Genomic DNA, 25,988 nt, shown 5'->3' on the forward strand with positions numbered 1-25,988 from the left:
TTTTCTCTCTCACGAGCACTCCCCTGGAGGGAGATGCGCTATCGAGCAGCTGTCCCCGAGGTTAGTATGCATTCCCTCCCATGAAGCTATTGCCACTAGTGCTGCAGAAGATCAGGGAGGAGAGAGCCACCCTCTTTTTGGTGGTGCCGAAGTGGCCCAATCAGCCATGGTTTTTGTAGCTGGTGAACCTATCGACAGTCTGGCAGATTCCATTGAGGAGAGAACTCCTGTCCCAGGCAGGGGACACCATCTGGCACCCCAAGCAAAATACCACTACATTTCTCTCCACGCTTACTACCGGCAATGTTTCGATTGTATAAAATATAAATATTTTGCCTGTGATTACAATACAACAGTCTTTAAGCATGAGGAAGCCGATGCCCACTTCTGCTTTGCATGAAACTTTAAAAACAATGTGCGCTAAATAATTAACCTGTCAATGTAATGAATAAATGTGTGGCTGTGGATGCAGTCTCCACCCACTGTATTTTATTGTGTCATATTTAATTGGTTTACAAGAAAGGTTTTTAGGAGTGGCAATGTCACAATGTCGTAAAGGCAGCACGCCTTTCGTGTATGCGTTTTACATGAAAATAGCTGTAATTATTTCCCAAAAAGGAAAAACTCATGTGAACTCTGTCAGGTAGTAATTATTCAAACGTAACCTCCATCAGTGTAAATGTATGAGACTGAAATGAGACTGAAAAGTGTCAGAGAACTGATCTGAATTCAGTGGTGTCTAAATTCATGTTCTTATGGACCCGTCCCCAGGAGGTCTATATATGTCAGTTTTTTCAGTCAGTTGTAAAGTTCAGTGTATGTGGTTTGAATTTCGTCATGCTCATGGAACACAGGACATTTTGGTGACAACCATAACTCACCATAGTATGGAAGAATGTTTATGCTGATCTCTTCCATACAATTGTTTAAAATGTGGATGATCATTGCTGATAAAAATGTTATTTAATTGATTATTATTATTATTATAAGCCTCCAAAATTTATTAAAACGTTTAACTCAGCAAAACAATGTTGAGAACAGTGTTGTCTTGTTGAGAAAAAATATTTTATTGGTCTATAAATCTTGTGTGCACCACTTCCAGTATTTACATGCTGGATTGGTTTGTATTTTCATTTCAAATTCCTTTCTGAGTTAATACTGCAAAGATTAGATCAGGTGTTTTACAAACCAGTAAAGAAAGGCATTCAAACCTTAATCTTGTCTGTAATGAAGCAAATAGATTGTAGAAGAGATTAATGTTGTACTTCTTTCAGAATCACCCGATTGGATTTATGCATTATGATGTATTACATTCACAGTGTGAAAGGAGTTGTTAAAATGAAACATTAAAACTACCTGCCTAATTTTGTGCAGGTCCCCCTTGCAGTGTTGAAGTCTCGAGACTCGGACTCGGTCTTGAACTCGGTCTCGAAACCCTATTTTAATGGTCTTGGTCTTGTCATGGACTTGTGTGCATTTTGACTCGGTCTCGACTCGTACTCGAACATGTTCGGAATTGGACTTATGCTCGAGTCCACTCGAGTCCCAGCAAAAATATTAAACACATGGAAAAGACATGCCTTTATGGGCCAAAAATGGAAGTTGTTTTTATAGCTTTTCATGGCATCTCCTGATTGTCTAATATTGATGTCCAGTCTGTACAAAATAAAAACTGGTTGAAATTTTGAGTTTACACATGGAAATAAATTAAGTGAGACTGTTTTAAATAAACTGAGCTGAATGATTTTAGTGCAGTAAGATAGCAAGCAACCATTGAATCAAGGTTAAAAAAGGATGATTTGTCAATGTGCATTGCATTGAATCAGTATCACTTTTGTACCTGCAAAAATCACCATTATTGTGATCTCTTTTAGCTTTAGTTGAGCTCTTGGCTCTTCTATTTTAATGTTAAATTGGGTTTCCTTCAGCCACAACTGTGTGTTAAAATAAATTAGTTGTAGCAAAGAGATGATTACTTCTGAATGGAAATGCATGCATTTTGAAATTGTTTAGATCACTGTTAATAATTGAGTTTGGTTTATTAATGTGTCAGCTCTGTGGATCTGTAGTTTGATATACTGTGATTTTTTTAGGAATTAACATATTCACAATCTGTTAAACCACTTTAACACACAACTACATCAAGAAAATGCATATGAAACTCAACAATGGTGACAATCAACAAAAGAAAGCTTCATGCTGCAATGCATGCTGGGTGATCTGTTTATCTGAATTATTTTGACGATTGTCATCATTGTTGAGGGTTGTATGATGAGGGATGATGTCAGTGAAATATGTTTGTTTATTTTCTCTCAATACTTGTGCATTGACTAGCCAGAGCACTCAGACCAGTCATCAATTGATCAATGTTTAAAACTAATACATTTTATTACAGCCTGACTATTTCCATGAGAACAACCCTAACTTTTGTAAAAGCATGTCACAGTGCACAAGTGTTTTTATAACACTATTACATGACCTGAACGAATTAATTTAACAAAAGTCAAGGATCAAGAGCCCAACTAAAGCAAACACTGATCATAATAATGGTTATTATTGTGGGTACAAAACTCATTTCACAGAGTCTCATTTCATTTATTTCCATGTGAGAACTGAAAGTAGACTGATAAACAACCAGTTTTTACATTGTACCAAGGTCCCCTGTACGTCAATATCAGATGTTCAGAAAACGTAATAATGGGCCAATAAAAGGACGTCTTTTCAACATCGAAAGATGCAGAAAAGATGTCTTTTGGACATATCTTTGGTCAGGGGGAAGTCATAATTGTAATAAAATTACCTTTACAACACTTACTATGTGGCCTTTTTTACCCTCAGCTAATAATATTTTTAAACTAATATCAGTCTAAGTAAATAAAACAAGTGTACATGCCATGGTATATTTAATGCACTGAGCACTCTATGAGCTCGGTGCCAGTTTTATTCTTTCCACCAAACTTTTAACATATTCTTGAAGATTTCTATAGGTCTCGTCTCAGATCTCTTGTCCTAGGACTCGGACTCGACCCTCTCTGGACTCGGTCTTGACTCGAACTCGACCTACTCTGGACTCGGATTTGACTTGGACTCGAATGAGCTGGTCTTGACTACAACACTGCCCCCTTGTGCTGCCAAATAGCTCTGATGCAGAAAGACCTCTGAACACGTCTTGTAGTACCTGGCTATAAAACTGCTTCCACCACCCCGCCTTCCTCCTAAAGTGTATCCTGCTGCCATCTCTTCCCCAGGTAAACAACGCACATGCATGACATGACTGTTCACTTGCTGCCTACTCCCTGACAAGTGCCATTGCCGATATAATTAATGTAATTCACTTCACCTGTCAGTGGCTTTAATGTTGTGGCTGATTGAGTGGATATGTTATACATTTAAATTTTGGTTTAAAATGGTCCATAGCTACCTATACAAAATCGAGTAGAAAAACTCAGACATACCTAAACAACCCCTGCAAAAACCATGTATTGAGGATATTTCACTGAGAATGTTTTAAAACAAAGTAGAAACTGCCCCCTTGTGGCAGATCTATAATCACATCTATAGTCCCTGAACAGTGTTGGTGCCTCTGAGCTTGGCAGGATTTAAAAACTTTACATTTTGCTTTGTTAATAAAAAAATAAAAATAAAGGGAGAATCTGACGTCTTCAAAGTCAGCAATACAAGCAAATTAAATTTATAGGATAAGACTACGCATAAATAATCTCTTCTCCTAATTTTCCAAGTTTATTATAGACTGGCATCTTGTTGAAACATAAGGGTTATGGGGCACAATAAAAAAAGTTGTATTTAGCCATATTATGACATCAAAAAAGCTCTTTAATATCCCAAAAGAAACAACAATCCAAAAGACCAACGAGAATGTGAAAAATACAGACAGAAATCAAATACAGTGTGAAAAAATACACGAGAAAATAGTCTACTACAGTAAACCACAGACAGGGCTAAAATGAGTAATTCTGAACAAAATGGATATGCAAAAATATCACAAAGACTGTCAAGATTCATTATATAAACTACAAAACACAATTGGCTAGAACATGGCTTTTGAAAACACTGTTTGTACTTAATATGACAAAATTCAACAAAAATAAAATAAATGGGTTGGTCAACAGCTAAGCCATTTTCTGTAAATACACAGAGAAGTAAATAAACTAAAAAAGACGAATTAAATGGAAAAATTAAATGAACAAAACAACAAATAAATATAACGATCAGCACATTATAATCTTAATTTTTTCGGTTTAATGGGGGAAACACTCAGAAAATAACAGATTTAATTAATTGTTGCAGTTAAGTCACCACATGAATCTCTGTGCATCGGTACTGTCAGGCCACTTGAATGATTTGTATAGAAATATATATAGTGCAGCTGCATTAACTACTGTGTAAAGGCTGAACTCAAGCATGAGTCTGAACAGAGATGGTAGAGGGACATGTATGCGGTATAACAGATAGGGCAAAATAAAGTATCGAAACTCCAAAAGTTTCTGTGGAACGGTGGCCAGCACCAGACACACGCAGAATGCCAGATACCAAAACAATGACTTGTGCTTTAAAGTATCTAGAAAGTTCCACATTGCAAAGACATATCCAGGGATCAGCAGGAATGGAACAAGGTCATGTCTCTGGAAAATCCTTTTCCATACATAAAACGGATAATGTCTGTTGTCTGCGAGCAGGTATTTGTGAACAAATGTGAATTTCCAAATCAAAACCAAGAAGATGATCATAAGTATGAGATAAGTTAAAGGTTGCTTGCGCAAGGACTGGAAAAACCTGACCACTCTTTGGTAACTCAGGGAGGTAGGGAGAGAGAATATGAGAGTAAATGACAAGAAGTAGAAAATCTGCGGAAAGTTCAGACAAGCTTCATGACTGCTTCGATCACCAACCACAATGCCATTGTTCAACACTATAAAAAACAGAAAACCAGCAGCTATGACCATATATGGCCATGTCGACAAAACCACAGATTTGATATTGTTAGCTGTTCTGACGAAATCCAACAGAAAACGTATAACTCTCATTGCCCCACTGATGGTCAGTGGGACCTGGGAGAGTGATTTCTCATCTCGCTTCTTTGAGAGTTCAGTCCGCCAGCTTTCATCCAGTTTTTGTGCCACCACAGTGCCAGCGCAGAACGCCACCCAGATTATGTTGGTTTGGCGTAAGAGGATGGCACAAATGCCGAGCAGTGCTGCTGTTTTATGGCATCCGTACAGTGCCATGAGGTACATGAACAGCGTGAAGAATGTAGAACCTGCGTCAGTGTAGTACAGGAACGTGAAGAAGTAGAGCACAGGAAATGTGGACAGAATCAGTGAGGACAACATTCTGCGGGCTGCAAATTGGGACTAAAGAAAAAGAGATACTGAAATGAGAACAAGCGCATGACATTGAATGGTTAATTTGACCTTATTTCAATTTTAGATTTTTGTATTTATATATAACATTTTTTATAAATGGCAAATTGGTTATGATGGAAACAAATTGACAGAGACACAGAAATTTTAACAATGATTTTAACGTTTCCACATCATGTGTGAGTATCCAATTAGATGTTATTTTATAAATAAATACAAAAATATGTATCTATTTTTTATTCTCATTCAATTTAAATGACTGCTATCTTACTGAAAGATCAAAGTTGATCCATTGTTTTCTTCTCACGAAATACTTAGCAATACATCACTGTCACGCACCATTAGCATTATAAAGCAACACCTCACATTTAAAGATTGATGAAGCCATTATCACATCGTTACAGTAAACATTAACTTAAATTAAGTTGAAATCAAAGACCTTAGGGTGCAGTCTGCAGATGATCAGATAGATGATATATAGATTCCCAGTGTTGAATAGCAGATTGATAAATCGCAGCATGGCAGTGGAGCAGACAACTTTGCCCTTTAGATCAGACAGCCACACCACAGGCTTGATCAGACCCACTGATGCCAAATAGAGACCAGGGAGAGTGGTAATCATCGGATCCCACTGTTGACACATTAGACACAATAAAAATAGAAACACAAACAAACTGACGAACAAAATCCGTCATTAAGCACCATACCTCATTAAACTTCCCTTCACAGTACTTCTGAGCTTGGGGGACATGGAATAACTCATCCATGTAAGGATCCCTCTGTTCCCGTGTGATTTTGGAGAACAAAAGGCATGATATTAGGATGTTTATGCTGCACAGAGCTGTGAATATGTGAAGCTCAAATCTCTCCATACTGATTCAAACACACAGAAAACCTCGATCTTTTATAATACACGAGTAGAACCTATGAAGTGATTAAGAAATATCGCGCATTCCTACAGCTCAAAGATCAACTAGAGTAAAATAATTATAAAACAGCATACAGTAAATGTTCATTTTTTTCATCTTATGGTTCGTCACAAACTATAGTCCGTATGGAAACATTGAACAGTTAAACAATAGTTCCGCGTCGATTTTGTCAGAGTAGTTAAAGGAATTTAATTCGCGTGTTTTAATATAGACGTTTTCTATTTAATAACAATGATATGTTTCATAATTTAAAGTAAATTATTGATGCGTCATAAACGGAGATCATTTGGTAGCTATTAAACAAAAAATACAAAGTAAGGACATTATTTAGGTCCATTTTACTTGACCAATTCCAGACTACTTCCGGGCTATTTGGTAACGCCCATTTATCTATTATTTATTTTGTATTTTTTCTTTAGTGGTCTTGGAGTTTTTAAAGTAAATGTTTTGACTGAAACTGTGTAACGTATGCATACTTTTATACACACACAAAAAGTTTAACATATGTCGGACTCGGACCATTTGCAACAGCATATGATGGTGTCACATTATTTTAATTCCGTCTGTGGGCGGCACATGAAGTGTGTGTAGTTGAATCGTGTTTCGCTGTGAAAACAGTTAAGAATAATAATTAAAATGCATCGTGCGCATGATTTAGAGCTATTCCCGGAATACACAGTAACTCAGCTGCTATTTAAAGATCTAAAGAATGCGGCAGAGTTGAGAAAAATGGCAGTGAATAGCGAAATTAAAGGCGCTTTGATTAACCCAACAATGGTGAGAGCACATGCTACTTTTTTACGACTGTTAACAAACTCCTTGCAAAGTTTACATTTCTTCTGCTGCCATGTTTTGGAACAATGTCTATGCTTATTTCGATCAATACTATGATATTCAAACCGTACGTTGGGAGACCATGTAAATATTACGGTGTATAACTTTGGTAACGTAATCATCAGTACCATGGTAACGTTACTATTATCTGACACATCAAGGTGCACACGGTGTTTTGTTGTATACCTTATAACGGGGGATTCAACTTTAAATCGTGCTGTTTTGCAGCAATATTTTGTTTCTGAGAGATAATTCTATGTTATTTACATATTTGATTATGATAGAGCTGGATAAAGAAGGACGCGGTCTCTTGACATGTCTTCAACACAAAACTTCAAATGCTATTAGATTATTAATGATAATCTTAAACTAAAATTTATTTTATTATTAAGTTTATTTATTTTATTTAGCCTTGTTGTGCAAGTTCTCTGGAGCTTGTGCAGAGGCAGCAGCTTTTGCCAGAGGGGAACTGGAATCCCCTGGTTGGGCCTGGGTTCTCCTGAGGTTTTTTTTCTCGATTAGAGTTTTGGGTTCCTCGCCACCGTTTGCATACTGTTTTTGCACTATCTGCCTGACCGGGGGGGCTGCTTTAGAATCTTGAAGTTTTACTTAATTAATATTGCATATAGGAATTTATTATCTGCTATATTTGACCTGTGCTTCTCTCTCCTTTATCCTAAATGTGTGCTCTCACTGAGCGTGTGTGTGTGTGCGTACTTGTCTGTGTACGTACGTGTGTGTGTGTGTGTGTGTATGTGTGTGTGTGTGTGTGTGTGTGTCTCTGTGTGTGTTGGTGCGTGTGCGTGTTGTGTGTGTGGAGTGTTTTGTGTGTGGGTGTGTCTGTCTTCTGTGTTTTCAACCTTTTCTTGTTTTTGCAGGTACAACTTTGATTGTTTTGCTTGTAGTCAATGTGTCTCATGTACAGCTGCTTTGTAACAATGAAAATTGTAAAAGCGCTATATAAATAAAGTTGAGTTGAGTTGATTATTTTTGTATAGGTTGTGGATGCATTCCAGATTCTGGTTGCCGCAAATAAAGCGGTTCACCTGCATAAAAATGGAAAAATGAAGACCAGGAGTATGTACTCTGAAATAATTTTTAATCTATCACCAACAAACAATGTAAGTTGATTCCAGGACAGTAGTTCAGTTGTTATATGCTATATGAATAGGTTGTTCAGTTTTTAATGTGACTTTATTTAACATTAAGCTTTTTGGCCCTTTTAACAGATATCTGAAGCTTTCAAAAGGTTTGGGATCTCAGACAGTGACAACGCTGTTTATATTGTGTTAGTACACAATAAAGAAGAAACACTCAATGTTGATGACATCATCTCAAAGGTGGATGGACAACAGATTGATGTTGATCAAGTGTCTGAATTCACTGATGCTGCTAAAGTTAAAAAGGTTTGTTTCTTCATAGACAATGATGTCAATGAATTTGAGATGAATCTGGCATTTATTTGACAAGTACTTCTTTTTTATACAGCTATACAAAGTTGCACCATTGGAGGAAAGGTGTGGGAGTCTGTTGGATGCTGTTGTGTGCAGGATGGCCACAAAAGATGTTGCATAGTTGTTGGTCTTTAAACAAATGTATATTCATTGGACTCATAGTGAGTCTCCTGTGTTTATATGTTATTGGCTAATGTAAATGTATCTTTAAACCACATATCGCAAAAGACTGGTTTAAGGGTGTTTTGGAAAATTACAAATGTTTAAAGACTTCTGACTAAAGTATGAATAAAATCTTTTTTTTCATTGGCCTTTTGAGATATTCCCCATTTGCCTCTGTTCATAAGTAACCCATCTTCACTAAGAAAGCCTTTACCTTTGGATGTTCCCCAGCAGTTGCTTGAAACCCATTTTCATTGACCTCTATTGTCTTTAAAATCTTTAAAGCACCACTGAGGAAAAAACGTACATCGTTCATGATATTTGGATATAAATGTGTCTTGTTTTTGTGCACATACTGGCTGGGCTCAGATTGAAATTACTGATTTGTACAGATATAAACTTGTGATGTAGAATACTAGTCAAAAAAAGGTACGAGTATTTGTATACTTTTTTTTGTGATCAACTTTTTATTGTTAGAGTGTCAATGTACAAACGAAAATGCATAAAAATAATGTAATCATCACTTTGAATAACTTTTCCCCAAAATTCCCAAGGCGACCAAACCCCATAACACCTATCTCCCAAATAGTATATTGATTTATAAACAATCTAATAAGTGTAAAAAAAGTCAAGTGTAATAAATGAAAGTATAAAGTAAGAATATAAGATAAAGAGATTTACAACTGCTCTTTGATTAATGAAATAGCATCTTGCCAGGCTGAGAGAGCTTTCTTTTGGGGGGGATATGTCACCTACAAATTGTTATGTTAAAGGAGCGTCATAGAAGATGGAAAATAGAAAAATTAAAGTTGCAGATTTGACAGCAGTTACATGATTAATAAAGTACCTTGAGAAGTATAAGGATGATAAACTGTGAATGTCAAACATGGCACAGCCAAACTTATATTTATCTCCTTTCAAGATAACATTTCAAGTCTAATGTATTTAAGTGTTTTCTCATCTAACAGTTCATATGTAAAAAATACAATATTTGTAACAAATTAATTGAAATTGTACATTTTATTGTTTTGCCCATACAAGAAGATTTATAAAAACACCAGTCAAAAGTTATTAAGACTCTTGAGGAACATAAACATCAATTTAACTAAATGACAATCATGAAAATACAAGCTACCATTATGTTGTTCAAAACATAAGAATACAGCATAATGTTCAGGCTACTCTTTTATACAATAAGAGTGAATGAGGACTAGGGCTGCCAAACTCCATAAAAGAAATAATAACATTTATGTAGTTTAATGACTTGAAGTTCTACAATACATGACTAAAATTTCATTTGTCCATAGCGTTGATTTGCACTTTGGCACATTTGAGATTATACAGTATGTCACGTTTAACGGCGTTGTTCTTTTTGGTGCTTGACAGCCCCATAGACATAAACAGCATTGAAATGACATGGTGTTGAGTAGATGACATTTCTAATTTTTGAGTAAAAAATAAAGTTTGTTTGAGTTAAGTTAAACTAACTTAATCAGGAAAGTTGCTAAGCTCATCTTTGCCAATGTTTCCTCCACTAACGATGACCACAACATTCTTGTCGTCGATGTCTGGTATTCTGTTATTTACTATGGCAGCAAAGGCTGCAGTGCCTGATGGTTCAACAACAAGGCCGGCCGTATATAGAGTAGAAACAGCAGATTTGATCTCTTCATCAGTTACCAGCACGATTTCTTCCACGTATCTCTGACACAGCTCATATGGCAACACACCTGAAGTGAACGCAAGCATAAGTTCAGAATAAAAAAGTCAAAATATTGAATAACTTAACATTTGATATTCACTGTATTAACAGAATGATGCTGAACAGCCGTAAACTTAAGAGATAATAATTCTGTCATTTACTCACCCTTTTGTCATTTCAAACCTTCATGACTTTCTTCCACAGAATACAAAAGAAGATATTTTGAAGAACGTTGGTAACCGAACAGCCCTGGACCCCATTCACTTCTATTGTATGGACACAAAACCAATGCAAGTGAATGGGGTCCATGTAAACATTTTTCAAAATATCTTCTTTTGTGTTCTGTGGAAGAAAGTCATACAGGTTTGAAATGAAAAGGGTGAGTAAATGATTTTTGGGTGAACTATCAGATCTCATACCAGCGAATGGTGGTGCTAGCCCTGAAGCAATGCTTTTGGCATCCATTCCGACAGGCTTTTTCTCAATGAAGCTCTTGTACATTGTACATGCTATTGAGAAAATGAAATTGAGTCAAAACAATTCATTCAACGCTAGATTTTTACCTCATCTCAACAAAACTGGAGTGAAGCTTTGATTATGCAAAAGAGGCTGCAACAATGCTAGGGTGTTCATTGCTATTTGGTTGCAATGTGGAGTGTTCAGAGAGTTTTTAATAGATTTCTCATTTTAGTATGTTGCTATGCGGTGCTAGGGTTTTCTGGGTGGTTGTTTATTGACCCAAGAACCCAATTCAAGTCTCTTATTTTCTAGTATATTTCAGTTTAGGTTTTTTCCCACTGTTTTAACCAGAATTATCATACTGCCAAACACCATAAATCTAATCCCTTACACTATTTGTAACTTGCCTTCCCTCAACAAGCCACAGAATTTGGGTAATCATTCTTTCCAAATATAAGCAAAAAAGTTTTTTAAAGGCAGGCGATGCATCACAAGCCACAAAAAGAGAAACTCTAAAACATCGCAATATTGTGCTTTAAATGCTCACCTCCTTCTGGCTCCACTCCATAAATTCTTGTATTCTCACATCCAGACAATTTGATGGCAGCTGCCACACCAGCCAGTAGCCCACCTCCACCACAACAGACAACAACTACATCTGGATGTGCTATAACGTCCAGAATCTCAAAACCTAAGCTATCATTGAAAGTGATGTTAATACAATAAATTAATTCATACTTATACAATGCATCACAATGAATGGGTTGACTATTTCTTAGACATGTACTAACCTGGCATGGCCTGCTATAAGATCGGGGTCATCATATGAATGCAAGAAAGTCATGCCGTCCTCTTGAACACATCGGTTAACAACATCCATGAGACGTGGAGTTGGCACTCTTTCAACCTCAACTCCTAACCTCTACAGATACAGTATTTTGTTAGTGATTCAATAAATAAGTAACTGCATCTGAACAGTGTGAAAATCTGAAAGTTAAATACTTGTATGAGCGCAGATCTAGAGATGGGAGCAGTTTCGGGCATCACCACTTTGCCTTTTGATCTATAATGCTTACAGGCATATGCAAATGTCTTCCCATAATTCCCAGCAGACATGGTCACAAAATGACCCCCTTTCGGTCTTCTGGCAAACTGGTTGGCAACACCTCTTATCTTAAATGAACCTGGTGGTGTCATTATCTTTTAGATGATAAATTATGCAGGCAGATTTATTGCTATATCAAACATTCTGCTATGAAATGTTGGACCATGAACCCACCCGTCCTCTGCATGTTCTCCAGTTTGATGTGAATCTGGCCAGAGATGTTGAGTGGCAGTGTGGTTTGGCACCATGGGATCATCGGAGTACGGATGACATCCAGCGGGCTACATCTGACAGTTTCATGTGCCTCTCTGAGCATCTCTTCAGTGATGCTGTCAGCTGAGAAATCTCCCATTTTTCTTGTTGGATCAGATAAACATTGCCAGAGGTTGAGTAAAACTCCAAAACTAATACTATCCAACTTATGTGTATTTCTATAGCCTTTTTCACCGTTCTGCATTATTGCAAAGCCACTTTACAAAAATCAATTTTAGAACAACAGTACAGGAAGAAAAAGGAAAAAAATGATAATATGGTTGCTTTTATGTATTTACCATAATTGTGATTTAAACAGAAAGTAAGTATAACAGTCAATTTGTTGAATACTTCATATATTTTCTATATTTCACTATGATTACAACCAGTGATGTTAGTATGATTGAATTTGGCCATAAGAGCTGAATGAAGATACTATTTATTCACTTATTTCTATACTACAATGACAGGACTTCGAAAAAGTCCCATAAGTAAACAACAAAACAACTCCTAAATAACAGCAAGTGTTGCTGCATTGTATCACACTATTGGTTTGCTAAAACGACGTAATGAATAAGGCATTACCAGAAAACAGCAAGTGCAATCCAAAATGAATGAATTATATTCAATCAAGACAAAACAACGGTGATATAAACGGAAATTCGAGTGGCACCGATAACCTACTGGTTCTGCACGCGTGGCTGCACTGAGCAATGGGCGTATATGGCAGCAAATATCGCGAGAGAAATCTGTTCAGTATGCTTTCATATTGCTCTCGCGGCACTTAAATGGAAGCGCTTGCTAGGCTGCTTAATTCCTTTTTAGGGTTCCACTCAGGACCATATGTATATATCTATGCTCAGGACGACTTTATTGAACTGACGACTTATGTAAAGGTTGGTACCTGACACAACAATAAAAATGAAAATACCTATTAATCACAAACGATTGTGATTACCTTTAGGCTCCGCAAGTGATTCTAAAATTGTGACCCAGCTGTGGAAACATAAAATAATCTAACATATGTAAACATTCTGTCAAAATAACCATGATTTCTTTAATATTGAGTAAGTAAGGCCATGTCAAAAATTAAAATCATAGTGAAATTTATAGTTGAAATCATACTTTGATGCTCCTTATATCAAATAAAAAAATAATCCGATTTTGAGACTAGCCTGGTTTTCAGAGGTCACAAAATGTTTAAATTTTTCTATATATTTACAATATATCTGAAAATATGTAGAATAAAACATTGTTAATATATTGAATAAAACAAAGAATTTATGCTTTTCATAGGCTATACATTTCTTGTTTTTATAGCCAGTCTTTGAGACTTGTAATCAAATAGCCTAGATTAAAAAAATCACATGCAGGAACTTTTTACATGACGTTTTCAATCTATATAAACTACAAACAAGACAACTCGCATTGCGTGAGGGTTCACTTTTAATTCTATGTGCATGTTTAATAGTATCTTATTTGTGTGTTTATTTGTCTGTGTATATTGGTAATAACGTTATTAATCTATGTAATATCAAGATGTAATATCATTATTGAATGTGTTACTTTATGCCTATATTTTATTACATGTGCGACATTGTCACAATCGTACAGGAAGAGAAACCAATTGCAGGCAGCGGGGATTAAGGGGTTAACAGAGATTTTATTAAACAAAGAAACAAAAAACACAAAACAAAAACCCACGCGGGGGTAAAACACAGGAACAAGAAAACAATATACAAGAACAGAACGAGGACTCACTAAACACTAAACTGGACACTTAACAACACTTAGCAAAAACTAGACTAAACACTTACTACAGGACTGGGGATTACACAGCAAACAGGAACATGGAGTACATGGACCGTAATGCACACATCAATCCAAGAGCGCAAGACAAAGGAACATGAGGGCATTAAATAGGGAAGACAAACGAAGGATAATGATGACACAGGGCAGGTGAGGGTAATCAAACACGGCCGGGAAACAATACAGGAAAGGAGAGGGGCGGGGCCAATGACGAGACACTGGAGAGAACGCATATTATTGTCAAAAGGACAATAATATGTTTCTCTCCACACATAACCAAAGACTTTGTCATGGCTCTGCCTCAGGACCAGGAAATCCAAGACTAGGTGAGGCAGAACCATGACACGAAACCACACCCACAGACGATCAGACATACTAATACTTAAACTACATAGATTTAATCAGAATAAATCAAGCTTTGGCAAAGCTTGATTTATTCTATAAATTTTAATTATATTAAAATTAGATAGAGTTGTGACCTGTTGACACACTTGTTCTTATAGTGTAACGCTTTCATTGTGACGAATGTGAAGCTGACGTCACGCCCTATGTTGCATGTTGTAGTGGGGCCGCCATCTTGGGAGGATCTTACTCCACTACTATTATTGTTTTGATATGTACCGTTACTTGTTTTGTTTAATATATGGAGAAATTGAAAGTGAAAGAACCATGGACTTTTCCTGAATGACTCTGCGTAATGCTATTGCAGTTTTTAACACAGCAAGACCGACCTACCACAGTTATATTTCCTAATCAAACAAGGAAAAACAAAACACTGCATTGAACGCACTAGCAGACATCCTCCCAAGATGGCGCAACATTCAACACGGCATGACGTAGCTTCACATTCTCATATGGTCATAGCAAACCAAATAATATGTGTTCCTGTAGCTCATCTGGTTGAGTATTAAGTTAGCAGTGCAGAAGGAAATGTGAATTCGAATCCCAGTGCAGCGATAACAAATAGCAACGATACTCGTCTCACTTTCAAGTGGTAGCATAAAACATTTATTTCATGTAGTAGTATAATACTGCCATCTACTGGGTTAGTTCTGTAACTCAAAGTATGTAGAAGAAATACGATGTAAAGTAATTCATTATTTATGTACTAAAAACGTACTAATGTACTCATGTACTCCCTTTCAAACATCTGAGGCTGTTTGAAGCGCTGACATGAGAGTCTTCGGATATGCACAAAAAAATAACATTTATGTACATTAAGTCAGGGCTTTACGCGCTCCTATTTATTTATCTAACTTATTTACTTGGCTAAGAAATACACTGCAAATTTAATTAATAATCATATTTAAGTCAAGTCAACTTTATTTATATAGCGCTTTTCAATTTTCATTGTTACAAAGCAGCAGTGGTGTAAAGTATTGGAGTAAATGTACTTAGTTACTTTACTTAAGTATCTTTTTGGCTACTTTGTAGTTGTACTGAGTATTAAAGATATTAGCAACTTTTACTCTCTACTTAACTACATTTTTGAACAAGTATATGTACTCTTTACTCCACTACATTTGTAATGACTAATGCAATTACACATTACATTTTGCATGGCACCTATCTTATAATTAATATTGCCATTTACAGGGCAATGAAGGTACTACAATCTTGTGGATTTTGCCCTAACTTACAAAAACTTGTCAACATGGCTTCTTTATATGAATATGAGTGCAGTATCAGGTAGATGTCAATCGCTGGCGGTTTATACACGGTTAGCCCTTACCCGCTATTTCTACAGTAATATATTGGCAACACTGTTGCCAGCTAGTTACTGTAGGTCACACATCTACAAAAGCTCTTATTTTTAAAACTAACTCTTCCTAAATGTGCTCTAAACATGTTTGCTCAAAATTTGACCATATGGTGGGACTATTGCCATGAAGTGATGTAAACCAGTAAAAAGAATGTATAGTATTTCAATTTTCAAAAGTGCTCTCACACTATATAGACAAAATATTAACCTATAGAATGAGTCGGACACAGAGAAATGAACAATTCACATATGAATCTCAACAATGGTGACAATCAACTGAACAGCTTCATGCTGCAATGCATGCTGGGTACATAGTACAAAACTCATTCATGATTGTTTGTCACCATTGATGAGGTTTGTATGTCAAGTGTCTAACTGTGTCTCAATTGCAAAGAAAGATTTTCTGACAGAGATCTTTCCATTATAACATGTAATCACTTTACCAAACATATCTTAATAAATCTTAAATGCTATATTATTATTATTTAATGATTGAATTCTTTCAGATGTATCTTCAGTTACTAAGCAAACATAAAGTTGCGGTTCCTGTAAAGTCCCTTTCAGTGTTATTGTATAAGTGTACATTTTAAAGCTACAAGAAAGTCAAAGAGTCCAACCAAAGCAAACACTGATCGCCATAATGGTGACTTAAAACATAATTGAACCACTATGAACTAGAGTTCAATCTCAATAAGATCTTACACAGATGACAGAAATAAAGTGAAAGTGGTGTCTGTAATATGTGAAGATGTTATTGATGTTTGTGTTTAATTCTCCTCTGGTGAAATCTTGACAGATTTATTGTGTTCATCTGTTATTTACACTTGTTCATCTAAGACTGTGTGACTTAAGTGCGTTAATAGATTCTTTAATAATGTATCTTCAAACAGCCATTGCAGTAGTTTACTGTAAAACACCTACAGTAACTAGCTGGCAACAGTGTTGCCAATATATTACTGTAGAAATGGCAGGTAAGGGCTAACAGTGTATGTGAAATGAGGACATGACTGCAGCTGGCCATGAGGCCCAAACCAGCATGTCCAGTGCAAAAAGGCTTTGACTTTTTAATTCTACTTAACATTATTTTATTTATCTGTTATATTGAAGAGACCTTTTTGAAGGACTTTGGTTTACTTATGAGCACTTGAGCTTAAATGAGACTTAGGGTGTTTGTAATGACGTAGGTTATGGTGTCGACCATGATTTGTTGCAATTTTGAGGTGTTCAGTCTTATTATGATTTAAGAAAATAAATGCGATTGCTCTCCTCACAAATCAACTGTTTTTCACTGACGTGTCTCTTAAGTGTTGAGGACTAGTGCTTCTTTGAGCCTACATTCAGTATGAGTAAAATACTCAAGTACTGTTAAAATCAGATACTCTGAGACTTTTACTGAAGTCGTTTTGGAATTGGTGACTTGTAACTTGTAATGGAGTAATTTTCACTGCAAGGTATCTGTACTTTTACTTAAGTATGGTTTTCAGGTACTCTTTACACCTCTGCAAAGCAGCTGTACATAAAACATACTGACTATAAGCAAAACATTTAAAGCACACATTTAAGATAAGGGAGAGAGAAACACAGTGCAAATATTAAACAGACTATAAATTCCAATATGTAATATTAATTAAGTAAAGGCATTACAAAGAAACAATTCAAAATACCGTTTCCCAAAAACTTTTCAACTAACGTTACAGCGACTTTTGGTGTTACAGTTAAAAGGGTCCTACTAGGAACATGATGGTTTCGTTGGCGCTGGTCTTTGTTACCGGTCGGGCGATGTTTTGACGGGGACTTCAATCATGGCGACCTTCATGATAGAGCCATGAGATCGTGACGTTTCTTAATTCGTCTGTTTAACTTTATTTCAGCACATATTAAGTGCAGATGCGATGGGTTTAGTTAGACATGTCGTGTGTGCAATGTCTGGAGGGGTTGACAGCTCCGTCAGTGCTCTCTTACTCAAAAGAATGGGTAAGAATTCACACTGCCTCTGTCACCTAATTTTGTTACATGACTATTCATAATTAAATCTTTTAAAAACCGCCATCACACGATTGTGCTTATGTTGTGATAACAGTAAAATGAAGCAATCATTTCTATAATAAAATAAACGTGTAATAAAATATTATACTTTCATTGTATTTGTTTTGAATAAGTGGAAGGTAGCCATGTTTTATTAATAATAAATGTATAAAAATAAAATGTATTTATTATAAAAATATAATTTATTTAAAAAACTGTATCTGATTTGATGGCATAGTTAAACAACAGCCAATACAGGTATACTTGTGTGCATCTTACCAAGTCATTTAGTGGCAAGTCGCTGTATGTGGAAAATATATGTAAAACGACACTAAAACACAGGGGGAAATCACTCATAATTCGAGCATGCGAGTGTTAAATTACCAATTTTTTATATTCGACATTTATCATCGAAAACTCTTTTTACTTTTATTTGTAAAGTTTTATAATATGTGACCCTGGATCACAAAACCAGTCTTAAGTAGCACGGGAACATTTTTAGTAAAAGACAAAAATACATTGTGTGGGTCAAAATTATCGATTTTTCTTTTATGCCAAAAATCATTAGGATATTAAGTAAAGATCATGTTCCATGAAGATATTTTGTAAATTTCCTTCCTTAAATATATAAAAACTTTATTTTTGTGAGTGGATGGCCTGCCACAGTGCCCCTGATTAACAACTTAAAAGGCAATTTTCTCAATATTTTGATTTGTTTGCGCTCTCAGATTCCTTAGTTTTAAACGGTTGTATCTCAGCCAGATATTGTCCTATTCTAACAACTCATATATCTATAGATATTATATTATATATTATAGATAGTTTATTTATTCAGCTTTCAGATTATGTAAAAATCTCAATTTCGAAAAATTGACCCATAAGACTGGTTTTGTTGTCCAGGGTCACATATAATCATACAAGATACAAGATCATTGGTTTATCTGTCTATTAGGTTATCACGTGACCGGAGTGTTCATGAAGAACTGGGATACTCATGATGAGAGAGGAGTCTGTTCCTCAGAGAAAGACTGTGAAGATGCTTATAAAGTGTGTAAGATGCTGGACATGCCTTTCCATCAGGTGTCATATGTCAAAGAATATTGGCATGAAGTGTTCAGGTAAATGTTGCAGTTGGTTTTTGTGAACAAATCACTGAATTCATAATGTAGTGCTTATTTTGTTAATTCTTTTGATCTTTCTCTGTTTTTCAAAGTAATCTACTTAGCGAATATGAAAAGGGCAGAACACCAAACCCAGATATATTGTGTAACAAACACATAAAGTTCAAGCACTTCTATCAGTATGCTGTAAATACCTTAGGTAAGTTTGGAGGAAGCTGTCCATTAGCAACACAAAGGTACTGTAATGGTTTCAATCCCAGGGGTCCCATATATCGAATAAAAAATTTATAGATTACATTTATTGTAAGGACATTTGGATAAAGGTCAATGTAGGCTTAGCAGGGACTGTAGCTACTTGGGAAATGTTAGTTATGAAATATTATGTAGTAAGGGTGTGCAAAGCAGCCGGTATTTGTATCTGTATTTGTATTTGTTGAGGGGGGGAAAGTATTTGTATTTGTATTCGAGTAAAATTCAAAATAGGCGTAACAATCCAATTTTTTAATGTTACACTTCTAATTTACGTTATAGTGTACGTAAACAGTAGTGATGGGAAGTTCGGATCATTTTACTGACTGGGATCTTTGAGTCTCGTTCAGCAAAATGAACGAATCTTTTTTCGAGTCATATCGTTCATTTCGTTCATTTTAGCAAAATATAATTAAAATGTTACATGTTACTTTCCTAACACATCTACTACTTATGCAAACGTTGATCACATTACAAACAATACACAACTATAATGCTATAAGAAAAAGAAAAGATTAATTCATTGTTTACCTGGGTCTTTAGTCTATGATTAGCTCACCACACCTCTTATCTGACAAGTCCTCGGGTTTGACTCCTTCGTTCATCACGTGACAGCGTCGTAAACTAAACCAATGCAGTCAGAGCCGGAAAGAGAATTGATTAGTTCACCTCTCGAGTCTTCGGGTTTGAATCGTTCGTTCTTCTTGAATTCCAGTACAGGACCCATAGAATGTTGCGCAATGCGCATGCGCGACTGAACGAATCACTCCCTAAGACGACTCGTTCTTCCCGAGTCACATTAAAGATTCGTTCGTTCAAGAACGACCCATCACTAGTAAACAGAGCGAACATGAGAGCACCCGACTGCAGACGTCAATAATGCAGCGTAATGGAATAATCTCCCGATCAAACTCCGCTTCCCGAAAGTTATAAACTGCCTCCGGAACCCAGTTAAGGTACAAAAATCTATTCAACAAAAATAGTGATGCACGCAGTGAAGTCTTTTTTCGCTCAGCCGAGCCTTCTCTGTTGCTGTGTGGAGCAGCCTGTGTCAGTCACCTCTTTTACCCCCCACCCCCCGACTCCTGAATGTCACTCACTCACTCACTCACTCACTCACTCACTCACTCATGCGGGCATGCACTGCGGTCTCATGAGAAAACGCAGCTTTTTGATATAAAGTTTTTCTTGTTCCCGAATACAAATATTTTTTTAAGTATTTGTTCGAAATAAGTATTTGTAAAAAACACGCTATTTGTGCCTTTCCGAATACCGTTTTCGGGTTCGGCTCCACCCCTATTATGTAGTGATTGCTGTAGAAAATGGTTTAAAAGATCCTTTTTGAATGTTCAGTTTTTTGAAAGCCAGGAAGTCATGCATAATAGGGCTACATGTACTGTGTAATATGGAACACAGCTAAATATTATTTGATTAGAAATCAACCACAGTAGTGTTGAGACAGTTTGTTTGTAGATAATGCCTGTTTTAGTGCCTGTTTTATAAGTGGCATCTGTCTTATTTTACATCACAGTCTTATTCGGAAACAGGTGCTGATGCCATGGCAACAGGACACTATGCCCGGACATCCCAAGAGGATGAGGAGGTTTTCCAACAAAAGTACACTCCACCTCGTCGAACCCTCTTCAGAGACCGATTTGAAATCAGAAAGGGTAAGTAAGTGCATTTGATATATGCTAGGTAAATGACACTTTCATTTTATGTATTTTTTTAAAAGGATGCCGCAAAGCTGAGTTCTATGTTGATATATTGCCAAATTGTGTTTCTGTCATTAGTTTGTTTGTTCCAACTTAAAAACTTGAATTCTATTTTAAATCTTAGCGGTGCGGTTGTATCAGGGTGCTGATCGCTTGAAGGATCAAACCTTCTTCCTTAGCCAGATCTCCCAGGATGCTTTGCGGCACACATTATTCCCCTTGTCTGGACTAACCAAAGACTTTGTAAAGAAAATAGCGGCTGAGGCCAGCTTTCAGCATGTTCTGAAGAAGAAAGAGGTACTATTGATGAAATTATTACATCTTCAATATCAAGAATCTCTGCACAATAGGCTTTTATTACTTGTTATACAGAAGTGTTCGGTTGTGATTAATTATATTTACGTTCTTTCCACCAAAAGAGCATGGGAATCTGTTTCATTGGAGAAAGAAATTTCGAGGAGTTTATCCTTGAGGTATGTGTTTGATACACCGTTTAGCCTAAAAAATACTGTAAATGTGTAATAAAATATGTAATAATATCAATTGCTAGTTTTACATGTTTGCCGACAGCAAATTAATTATGATCGTTATCAAAATTTTCATCCGATAAAGCTCTGGCAGTGTCAGATGCAGTCTCGCAGTGTGGCTTCTCCTCTGAGAACCTACAATATAAAAATCTGAATATAAAAATCTGAATGAGTCTTCTTGCTGTGTTTTGTTTTTTGTGTTTCTTGTGTAACCACACCCCCACAAATCTATGTCAGTTCGTGGTATGATTTGACTAAGACCGCCCACATGTACACGCAAGTAAGGTGGGTGTACCTGTCAGTACAATTGCTTTGGAACCTGATGTTCCAAATATGGTAAGAGGCGTTACATTTCCATCACACGCTTGCAGTATTCGACCAATCACTACGCACTGGTTAACTGGCCAATCATAGCACACCTCGCTTTTCAGAGCGATGAGCTTTGTAAAAAATCTGCGCGTTTCAGAGAGACGGGGCAAAGAGGAGATACAAACATGCACGGTATGTGGAAAATACAGCGTTTTTTAACCTTAAATTGTGTATACACATTGCATTACATCTAAAACAAACGATAATATTTTTTTTTAGCCGTGTCATATGACCCCTTTAATTGTCCCTGTTTTGTATTGTATTCATGGCAAATTCCATTAGTCAATACGTAATTGAATCCTCTATTATATAAATTCCTTTAATATTTCTTTACAGTACCTAGAACCCAAACCTGGAAATTATGTTTCTGTTGATGATGGGAAGATAATGGGCCAGCATAAAGGTGAATATTAATATAGTATATAGTTATTGATTAATATAATTAATATTTATATTTCATGTTCTCAAGGGGGACTGTGATCATTTATGGCTTGCACATATTACTGTTTTTCCCTTAGGCTGGTTCACATTAACACTGGGGCAGAGGGCTAGAATAGGAGGGCAAAAAGACGCTTGGTTTGTGGTTGATAAAGACATCACAACTGGTGACGTATTTGTGGTGCGTTACACATTATCCATACTTTTGTATTTGAATTACTACAAAGGTTGATTAATTTATAACATTTGGGAACACTTGCAGGGTCCAACAACTAACCACTCAGCACTGTTACGAGACACATTACAGACGGACCGCTTTCACTGGATAGCGGAAGAACCACCTCTTGAGCTCATCCGTACTCAGATGATGGAATGTCACTTTTGTTTTAATAACCGGATGCCTTTAAGTGAGTAGCTTACTGTCACCAGCATCATTTGTAATGTCTTGTGTTTTTAACCTGTGTGAAAGATGTGAACTAACGATATACATTACCAAGCAGTATTTTTTTTCTGTTTTGTCCACTGTAATGCTCTGTGGTCAGCCCTGCTAATATAATCTTTCCTCTGGCAGCTCCATGTACTGTGACCTTGAATCTAGATGGCTCAGTGTGGGTAATGGTTAAACAGCCAATGAGAGCACTGACACCTGGCCAGGTACACCAAAATATATATACAGCATGTTTGTTAAATTTACATTTATTAACTACATTCCTAATATGTAGATATAATTGATCATTTACATTTTATTTGAGTATGTCTTTAGCCCAAAGACACTGTATTAGGATTCCTAGTGCAATGAGTACAGTATATTCCCTCAAAATAAGTGGAATTGGCAAACCACGTGCGATTCACCCCATTGGACCTTTTTCACAAGACTGTGTTGACCCGTTAAACAATCATCAGCATAAACAAGTTTTTTATATTTTCATTTTTTTATTGTATGTACGTTTAACACTGTACTTTGTATTATAGAACCTTTGCGTCAGATTACAAAAAAAATAGTTAACGCTAATGTAAGGGGTGTTTCTTATACAGTATCTATGGAAGTCACAGTAAATTTGGGGCAGTGTTTTTTTTAATTGTAGGGGCAGTTGTGGCTTAATGGTTAGAGAGTCGGACTCATGACCAGAAGGTTGCCGGTTCGATTCCCAGGGCCGGCGGCTAACAACTGAGATGCCCTTGAGCAAGGCACCTTACCCCTACTTGCTCCCCGGGCACTGCAGTGATAGCTGCCCACTGCTCCGGGGGTACGTGTGTTCACTACTCTCTGGATGGGTTAAATGCAGAGGTCACATTTCGTTGCCTTGTACTTGTACATGTGCAATGACAATAAATTGAATCTAAATCTAAAAATTTTGACATCGTTCTCTCTTTTGACTGCCGTTATCAGACTCTATTTTTTTCCTTTTGTTTAAAGTAGTGAAAACAGTATCGTTGAGTTTTTCTTTTGCTATTTGAGCAAATGAGAATGCAAAAAATATATTCGTGGTAGTCTTCCATTCACCGATATAGAAGTTTACCCAACTATGAAGACTTCGGCTGCTGAGAAACCCGGAAACGTGAAAAAGGTCCATAGCCAAAGACATTTTGTTTACGCATATTATAAAATAGAAATTTCTGTTGCGTTGTCACTTTATTTTCATGACTATAAAGCACCCAGTTACAGTTATTCTTAAAAATTACCATAATGCATCTGGGTGCTTTACTAAGTTATTTTTTATAATTGTTATTTTCATTATTTTGTTTTGTATTGCATTTTGTTATTGTTATAAAATATATTTTTTCTATTACAGTTAAAAGAAAAACATTAAAATGCAATACTGTTAAAATCAGTATAAATAAAATAAAATACAACAAATGGTTAAACAATACATGCTTTTCCTTACTTTTTCATTACTAATGAGACCTGGGTATAATAATAAACATAATGATTATAACAGAAAAATATGCAAAAAATATCTTTCTACCTTTCTTTTGGGGAGCTGGGCAACTACATAAAATTATATAGTTTTATACAATCATTTCATTTGCATAATATCTTGTAATTATAAACTAAAATAAAGTTGTGGTCTTTTTTACATGCTCAGATGCTCTTTTTTACATGCTTTTACACAAAACACCACATATTAACAAAGACAGTGTCATAAATTCATATGATAATTTTACTGGGGTTTTTTTACTTTGCAGTTTGCTGTGTTGTATAAGGGAGACGAATGCTTAGGGAGTGGGAAAATTATTCTCCTGGGACCCACAAAATACACTCTTCAGAGAGGTCAAAACTGGATAGACTGTACACCCAAAGAAACAAGCCATTGTCATCCGGAGCCCATCAGCTGAGACCCTGCTCTGTCACCTGAAAACAATTTCATGAATAACACCAGAGCAGGCTTGTGCTGTTCAAAGACAAACCCAACATTTGGGACTGTAAAAATGCAAAGACATTGATTATTTCTGCTAAGATATAAAGCCATGATGGCTTCTGTGATGTTTCAGTGTATCTTTTTTTAAGTATGGTTTTTATGTTATTGGAATGGAAATATTAGTATCATATAAAGCAATTTTTATTTTTAAATGGCTATGATGACTTTATCGCGTTATTAATTCAGAATAATTTCTGCAGCCTTCCAGACAAATATAAAGCCCGTTTTAGCGTTTTTCAGTTCTGTTTCTAAGTTTCGGTCAGTAGAGAGCGTGCGCACATCAGTTATGTTGCCGCCAGAGACGCTCAAAATCTGCGGTTATGCGCAGCTATGGGCTATACATTTCTATTATATTTATTCCGATTTATTTATCCAAAGCCACTTAAAATAATAGCATTCAACATTTTGTCAGTGAGCCAACAATAACTGTACAATATGTTTGTGACGGACGAGTTGAAGCTATAGGAAAAATGAACAACGGTATAGGTTTTTTCTTGAAGGTAAATTTAAGCAGTTAGAAATTAGAATTTAAAAATTATGTATGATAAGTAAATTGTAATACAATGATAATTTAAGGAAATTTAAAAAATGCCAAGCTTTTTTGTAGTTTTTCTTTTAAACACTGAATTAACATCATCTTTTAGGAATTTAAATGCAGGCCTATGCAGTTTCAACTGCTTTCGTTTTCAGATTTCACGTTATGAAGAACTAATTTATGGAACTCTGGGAGCAAAATATTAACGTTTTAACACCCTTTTTACACGTTATTTATTTTACGAGAAGCCTCAACTGAAAACCTAGTAATGTAACAAATAATGTAAAAACGTAATGTTAAAGTAACCACTTTTTGCGCTAATCAACAATGACATTATAAAAACATCCATCATCCACCCAGCGAAATGCAATACTGTACTGTTTCAACTGAAGTATAATAAGTTAAGATGAAATCTAGACTACTTTAAACGAATTTTTGTTTTTATGCCTTTATGTTTTATCAATGGTAACTAATTGTAATGGTTTAGCCATGGTTACAAATGCATATTTTTTAAAGGTTTTCACCATGTCCAAGCTAGACAATTTAGGTTTAAATCCACATAGAGCATATTTAGGTATAATGCCATTCTTAACAGTAATTCTATAATTAATCTGGGTCCAAAATCTAGGTAGGCGATTTACATGATGTGAATTTAAACAAAGACTAAAGAACAGACGTTTGTTTAAAAATAGCTTGATTTGATAAACTACACAGCAATTCTCCAGTTAGGCTATATCAAC

The 25,988-nt window shown here is 35.9% G+C and overlaps 5 protein-coding genes across 9 annotated transcripts in view; 2 read left to right on the forward strand and 3 right to left on the reverse strand.

Moving 5' to 3' along the window:
* Positions 1–25,988, reverse strand: part of LOC130547623 (uncharacterized) — a 403,303-nt gene that overhangs the window by 9,957 nt on the left and 367,358 nt on the right. The gene's annotated exons all lie outside the window — the stretch shown is intronic.
* On the reverse strand, positions 3,576–6,427 carry alg10 (ALG10 alpha-1,2-mannosyltransferase). Its single transcript, XM_057323718.1, has 3 exons — positions 6,089–6,427; positions 5,821–6,012; positions 3,576–5,372 (listed from the first exon to the last, which is right to left on the reverse strand). The coding sequence occupies exons 1-3, from the start codon at positions 6,251–6,253 to the stop codon at positions 4,314–4,316; spliced, it is 1,416 nt and encodes a 471-aa protein (XP_057179701.1). The 5' UTR covers positions 6,254–6,427; the 3' UTR covers positions 3,576–4,313.
* Positions 6,856–8,909, forward strand: tprkb (Tp53rk binding protein). The gene is made up of 4 exons (XM_057323729.1): positions 6,856–7,087; positions 8,143–8,265; positions 8,374–8,550; positions 8,633–8,909. The coding sequence occupies exons 1-4, from the start codon at positions 6,947–6,949 to the stop codon at positions 8,717–8,719; spliced, it is 528 nt and encodes a 175-aa protein (XP_057179712.1). The 5' UTR covers positions 6,856–6,946; the 3' UTR covers positions 8,720–8,909.
* Positions 9,790–12,976, reverse strand: srr (serine racemase). The gene is made up of 7 exons (XM_057323722.1): positions 12,864–12,976; positions 12,201–12,382; positions 11,924–12,105; positions 11,713–11,843; positions 11,469–11,617; positions 10,882–10,971; positions 9,790–10,490 (listed from the first exon to the last, which is right to left on the reverse strand). The coding sequence occupies exons 2-7, from the start codon at positions 12,376–12,378 to the stop codon at positions 10,249–10,251; spliced, it is 972 nt and encodes a 323-aa protein (XP_057179705.1). The 5' UTR covers positions 12,379–12,382; positions 12,864–12,976; the 3' UTR covers positions 9,790–10,248.
* Positions 17,618–24,869, forward strand: trmu (tRNA 5-methylaminomethyl-2-thiouridylate methyltransferase). Its single transcript, XM_057323719.1, has 11 exons — positions 17,618–17,823; positions 18,827–18,992; positions 19,088–19,194; positions 20,792–20,914; positions 21,084–21,256; positions 21,379–21,432; positions 22,192–22,258; positions 22,374–22,474; positions 22,556–22,700; positions 22,865–22,947; positions 24,481–24,869. Exons 1-11 carry the CDS (start codon positions 17,742–17,744, stop codon positions 24,628–24,630), a joined length of 1,251 nt encoding a protein of 416 aa, XP_057179702.1. The 5' UTR covers positions 17,618–17,741; the 3' UTR covers positions 24,631–24,869.

Source organism: Triplophysa rosa, linkage group LG24 (genome assembly GCF_024868665.1).
Source record: "Triplophysa rosa linkage group LG24, Trosa_1v2, whole genome shotgun sequence".
Classification (NCBI taxonomy): Eukaryota; Metazoa; Chordata; class Actinopteri; order Cypriniformes; family Nemacheilidae; genus Triplophysa; species Triplophysa rosa.